General features: G+C 52.8%; 1 protein-coding gene across 2 annotated transcripts in view; it reads right to left on the bottom strand.

Moving 5' to 3' along the window:
• Positions 1 to 2,427: 2,427 nt before the first annotated feature.
• Positions 2,428 to 6,074, bottom strand: part of Pacs1 (phosphofurin acidic cluster sorting protein 1) — a 148,286-nt gene continuing 144,639 nt past the window's right edge. For both annotated transcript variants that reach the window (XM_008822247.2, XM_008822249.2), the window contains 3 exons: positions 5,295 to 5,521; positions 3,900 to 4,019; positions 2,428 to 3,792 (listed from right to left, as the gene is read on the bottom strand). In XM_008822247.2, coding sequence (XP_008820469.1) covers positions 3,677 to 3,792; positions 3,900 to 4,019; positions 5,295 to 5,521 — 463 coding nt within the window. In that variant the 3' untranslated portion in view covers positions 2,428 to 3,676. The remainder of the gene's footprint in view (positions 3,793 to 3,899; positions 4,020 to 5,294; positions 5,522 to 6,074) is intronic.

Genomic DNA, 6,074 nt, shown 5'->3' with positions numbered 1-6,074 from the left:
CATGGTAGCTAATCATCTGTAACTCCAGTTCTAGGGGATCTGATACCCTCTTCTCACCTCCGTGGGCACTGCACGACACAGGCAAGACACTCATACACATAAAATAAAAAATAATAAAATCTATTTCAGAAAAGTATTTGAGCAAATGAGAGGAAGCAAGCCAAGTAAGCAGTGTTCTTCCATGGTCTCTGCTTCAGTTCTTGCCTCCAGGCTCCTGTCTTGAGCTCTTGCCCTGGCTTCCTTTGATGATGGGCTATGTATCCTGTAAAGTCAAATAAACCCTTTCCTCCCTAAGTTGGTTTTGGTCAGTGTTTTATCACAGCAACAGAGAAGCAAACTAGTGTGGCACCTATAATGGGCCAAACAGTAACCTGATGTCAGCCATTGGTACCTGGGGGCAGGAATGAGGGGACACAGGATACTAGGCACACACTACCCCAAGGCCTTTGCACAAGCTTAGTGTGCCCAGGTGACAAGAGACATAGGAGCCAGAGAGAAGGAAGAGATCTGGCCTATTAGGACAGGTCAGGTAGGCCATGTGGATTATGATGGGGTCTTGGATTGTATTCCTATTGAGGTGGGGAGTTAAGGACAGTTTGGATCAACAATTTTTTTTTATTTAGTTTTATTTTATGTGTATGAGTGTTTTGTCTGCAAGAGCAGTCAATGCTCTTAACCACTTAGCCATCTCTCCAGCTCTCCCCTACCCCCATCAGCCATTAAACAGGACTGGATCAACATTTCTAGAAAGCTCTCTCCAGCTCCCATTGTAGGGTGCAGAGCAGTTATTGCCAACATCCAGAGAACTTGGCAGTGAGGTGGATGCTGGGCATGAGAGAGAGACCCAGGATCCCAAAGCTATAAGCAACTGGAGACTGGCATTCCCTTCATTCACAAAGTCTTCAGAGTGCAGCATGTTCTCACCAGAGGCCCAATGAGTTCACTCCAGACCAAGAGTGGGGAGAGGAGGTGTAGACAAGCTTAAGTTCCTCAGTGTCTCAGGCTAGGTACGGAGGACACAGCAGAGGAGGCTGAGCAGGAGGGCTGGTGAGAAGAGTAATCCTTGCCTGGGTGAGGAAAGGTCAAGTGGGAAGTAATGTCCTAACTTGAACTGAACCTACACTTGGACTTGGCCAGGTAACCAGTGACTCTGGCAGAGGATTTCTGCTGGGTCTTTAGGCAAACAGACTAAAGCAAGTGGGACAAAATGGAGAAGGGACAGACAGCTCTGTTGACAAACTGCTCACAGCCCTTCCACTACTGTGGCAGTAACACACCCTCTCTAGGTCACAGGATCATGTGGTGGTCAGAGGACAACTTTGTGGAGTCCCTCCACCTTTATGTGGGTTTCAAGGATCAAACTCAGGTCATCAGGCTTGTGTGGCAAGTGCCTTTACCCACTGAACCATCTTGCTGGCCCTCTGTGGCACTTTTCTAGCCCTCGTTGGCTACTGCATCTTGGAAGGCACGTACAATTAACCATCTTCCAGCTTACAAAGTCTGCTGCAGAGCCACTTGGCTGGGTCCCATGGACTGTTCAGAGCATGGCATCTAGCCACAGGGTTTAGAGAGTCCATCTGAGGTAACTGAAGCCTGCCTGGCTTGACGGACTGACCCCTGGTGCTCTCTACTCCCTGCAGGGGGAGGAGGCCAAATTGTGTCCCCTTCTCCTGAAAGCCTTCACCTTAGGCACGTCTAGGGGAAGCGCTGTGCTAAGTCCCTGGGACTGTAGGGAGGAGCCAGCATCCAGGACGCTGGCTGTGATGGTTAGTTTTGTCACCTTGACACAATCTAGGGTCATCTGGGAAAGGAGTCAAAGAAGGACTGTCTAGATTAGATTGGCCTGTGGACATGATTGTAGGATATTCTCTTGGTTAGCTGGAAGATGTGCCCACTGAGGATAGTGCCATTTCAGGGGCTGGCCCTAGACTGAATGAAAAGAGACCCAAGCACTGGCATGCAGGAAGGCATTTGTTGCTCTCTGGACCACCGGTGCAATGTGACCAGCTGCTTTAGGCTCCTGTAGCCTTGACTTGCAATAATGAACTGTTAACTGGAATTGTGCATCCGAGAAATCCTTTCTCAAGTTGCTTTTATCACAGCAACAGAAGTAAATCTAAGACCCTGGCTGTGACAGTTTCCTACTTCAGATCAAGGACCAGCAGGAAAATTAAACTAACAAGATGGCTCCAGGCTCCAACCCATCTACCTGCAGAAGGGAGAAACCTGCCTTCCACATGCTACTGCCTTGGGAAGCAGATTTGGGGATGGTGGGGATGGTTGGTCTGCAGAAAAACAGGATCTGCTATGGAACAAAACAGCAGCACGCTGCTTTTCCACCTGTGCCCCAGTGTGTTCTGAATGGAGTCAAGCCTGCTGAGGGGGTGGATGGCTACAGTGACACAGTGAGGGGCACAAACCCAAGGCAGCTGGTAAGAAATCACCAGTTTATTGAATGAAAAAAATCCAACATGGCCCCTGTCTTCCCACCCCACTCTGCCCTCAGGCCCAGGAGACCCTTGACAGTAGGCTGGGCAGCAGGAAGGGCTGGAGGAGCTTGGGGCATTGAGAATGAGAAAAACATGTTCCAAGTGAGGTTCCATGCCACACCTCTAGGGAGCAGAGAGGGCAACGGAGAAGCTCCATAGGTGTTGGAGGGCATGGAGGCTGGTCTAGCTCTGTACCCTCATCCTCAGTCTCTTCTGAAGACACTGGCAGGAGACTGAGGTGGGGCTCAGACCCATCCATGACTGAGATAGAAGGAATGAGGCTGCTGGAGGGAGACCTGGTGGGGATGGGCCTCTGCCTGCTGCCCTGTCATGGAGGAAGTGGGATGACAGAGCAGGGAAAGGAAGCAAGGTAACACAGGGAAAGGGAGACACACAGCTGGGGAAGTTAGGGAAAATGTGTGTGTGTGTGTGGGGGGGTGCTGCCTCCCACCTCTTGAAAGCAGACAGAATTGTACTAGGTAGGGGGCTAGGAGGCAGAGGGAGGTGCATCAACAAGGGAGGAAGCCTCAAGGGCAGGACCTGTGCACAGGACAAGTCACATGAACAACCAAAGAAATACTCAGGACATAAGACAGGGACCTGGGCTAGCAGGTAGTGCATAGGGGATACTGGGAAGGCCCTCCATCCCAGAAACACACCATGATGCTCAGGTATTCCGCCTCCACTAGGAAGCTGGAGGCAGGCAAGGTCCCCATAGGAATGGGAATAGGACCCAGCCCTGCTGGAGGCAGGCAGGATGAGGGGCAACAGGCAGCAGGACCTTAGAAAATGAGAACCTGGTGGCCAGGCTGGGGCAGGGTGCTGGGCTCCCACTATGTACTAGAATTCCAGGTTTCCTATTTCCAGAGAGGGAACCAGCGCTTCAGGGGATAAGGAAGGTAAAGGAAGGCCCAGGGGATTCAATTCTAGGGACTATGGGCACCAGAAGGCAGAACCACCTTGCCCTGGGCCTGGAGCAGGAAGAGGAAGGTGGTCCAGCGATGGGCTGGGCAGTGAGAGGGAGGGCAGCATCCCCAGTGGCAGTGTCCTTCAGGACTGGGCATGTGAGAGTCAGGCCCCAGTGCTGGGAAAGGGAAGCTAGGCCTGGGCTTGTTGGCCTCCCCCTGCCAGCAGGCGGTGAGGCTGGGTGGCAGTGCCAGGAGGAAGAATGGTTGGGAGGCAGGGTCTCAGGTGGCCTTGTTGCCACTGAAGAGTCCCACTGGAAAGTGCTTGACATGGGTGGGCCACTGGGCTGCCAGCTGGAAGAACTTGATGTCACTCCATTCAACTCCATCAATGGACACTGTTGGTGACAGGGAAGGGAGATGTTATGGGGTGGCTGAGACCATCTCCCTACCCCTCAGGGAGGATGTGACTCCCTCTGTCATCTCACCATCACCACCATCGCACCTCTCAGCATGGTCTGCTGTTGCTTGGCGGAGCAGATGAGGCGGCTGATGCCCTCGATGACCTGGCTCTTAGAATCCACCTCCTTTTCCCGAGGCTTCTTGCTTAGGAAGATGGTGGGCACTGCAAAGGCATCGGGAAGCCCCTGTCACAGCTCTGGGGAAGCAGCCACCCCTTTCTTCCCTACCTCCTCTGCTGCCCTCTTGCTGGGTCTGGGAAGGTAATCTGAAGATGCCCACCCTCCTCCCTGTGCTTCCCGGCCCTGGCTGTTGTGAGGATTTTCAAGCTCCTCCGCTACTTTGCTAAAGATTCTGCATCTCTCTTCATCTATACAGTGAGGACCAGGGGTCAGACATTCCCCAAAGTTGCTTCCAATGGGAGTGTTCTGGGCACCTTGAGGGTAGGGCCTGGCTTAACTGGGTCACCAAGCCTGTGGCTGAGGAGTGATACAGTGGCAGGTGCTTGCATTAGTGCTATCCCAGATGCAGGAGTGCTCCCAGCTCTGGCTCCACTCCAGGAAGGAAGCAAGGCAGGGTGGGCCCCTGCTAAGCTGCTGATGGGTCCCTATACCATAGTCCAGTGGTAGGTTTGGCTGCAGGTCTGGTACAGCCCCTAGGAGACCTCTGTGGGGAGGAGGCACGGCTGCCTGAGAGTTTCCACAGAAGCTGATCTGGGGTCACACAGTGCAGTTGCTGCAGGTGCACATTTGAAATTGCAGGGTTCTGGCTGCTGAGAAAGCAGCAGCCTGGTTGTGGGGATTCCGGCCTCTCTCCTGGAGCACTGGACCCACACCACTCTACAACTCTGCTTTCAAGGCCATTCCTTTATCTAGAACACAGTATATTTCCCCTTTCCCTTTTTTGGGGGGATGGTGTTGAGATGGGGTCTCACTATAGACACAGGTTGGGCTTGAATTTGCAATCCTCCTGCCTTAGCCTCCCACAGGCTGTGATTAGAGGTGTGCACATGACACTTAGCCCCTTATCATTCTTCACAGTCAACTGTTGGTTTTTGTTCCTAAAGCTTCTCTGGAGTGGCAACTATCCCTGAGTGTGAGTGTTCGGTTGAGACATGGCTGGGACATGGTGGTGGCTGTTCCATCCCACATCCATGCTGAGGGCAGTGGCCTGGCAGCCTCCTTTCATTTTGCTGTACGACTAAGTCCTAAGCAGTGCTGCTCAGCAGTTGGGACCTGGGTTTCTTGTGCTACAGAGAGAATAGCATTGTCCTGTGGGGGAGGCAGGATTGCCTGCCTGGCTCCAGGCTGACCTCAAGATCTATATACTAATACATGTACCCTATCCAGAAGCAGATTCTTTCCTAGACCCTAGGACGGGGGGTTTGGAGGGGAGGTGGGCTTGCTTCTTGTCCTCCCAGGCCCCAGGAGGTGGCACTCACCTTTCTTGTTCTTCTCTTTGGTGACCACGGTCATTGCCATGGTGCCAGAAAGCTGGGCTTCCCCTGCATGGGGCAGGCGGGAAACCTGCACCGAGCGGAAGACACTCTTGAGGGTGTTCTTTGAGCTGGCATCCCTCTTGTCGCCTTCCCTCCTCCGCTCCCCAGGGTGGCCCAGCCAGTAGTCCACTTGGAGGCCAATCACATCCCCATATGGGCTATTTGGGCTCCTGGAGAAGGGGAATGAGAACAAGATGTTGGCTTTGCCCTCAGTGTCCAACTGGGCCTACATGGGCTGGATGAGGGATGAAGGGGGCTGCTAGCTTCTGGGAGATGGGGAGGAAGGCCAGCCAACTGGCTTTCTGTTCCCTCCAGCCACATAGAACCTGCTCATAAGGTGGGTAGAGAAGTGGGGTGATCTGAGAACAAAGCCAGAAGAGGATAAAAGCCCAAGTCACAGTAAGGGAATCAGATAAAACCATCATAGGCTGAGAAGCAGAGCAGAAACTTCTGGGGCTGCTAGCTTCTGGGAGATGGGGAGGAAGGCCAGCCAACTGGCTTTCTGTTCCCTCCAGCCACATAGAACCTGCTCATAAGGTGGGTAGAGAAGTGGGGTGATCTGAGAACAAAGCCAGAAGAGGATAAAAGCCCAAGTCACAGTAAGGGAATCAGATAAAACCATCATAGGCTGAGAAGCAGAGCAGAAACTTCTGTACACACAGACACACACACACACAGACACACACACAGACACACACACAGACACACACACAGACACACACA

This window comes from Nannospalax galili, unplaced genomic scaffold (genome assembly GCF_000622305.1).
Source record: "Nannospalax galili isolate Female #2095 unplaced genomic scaffold, S.galili_v1.0 scaffold1328, whole genome shotgun sequence".
NCBI classification, from domain to species: domain Eukaryota; kingdom Metazoa; phylum Chordata; class Mammalia; order Rodentia; family Spalacidae; genus Nannospalax; species Nannospalax galili.
The sequence above is the reverse complement of the archived record's forward strand: the minus strand, read 5'-3'. Positions and strand labels throughout refer to the sequence as shown.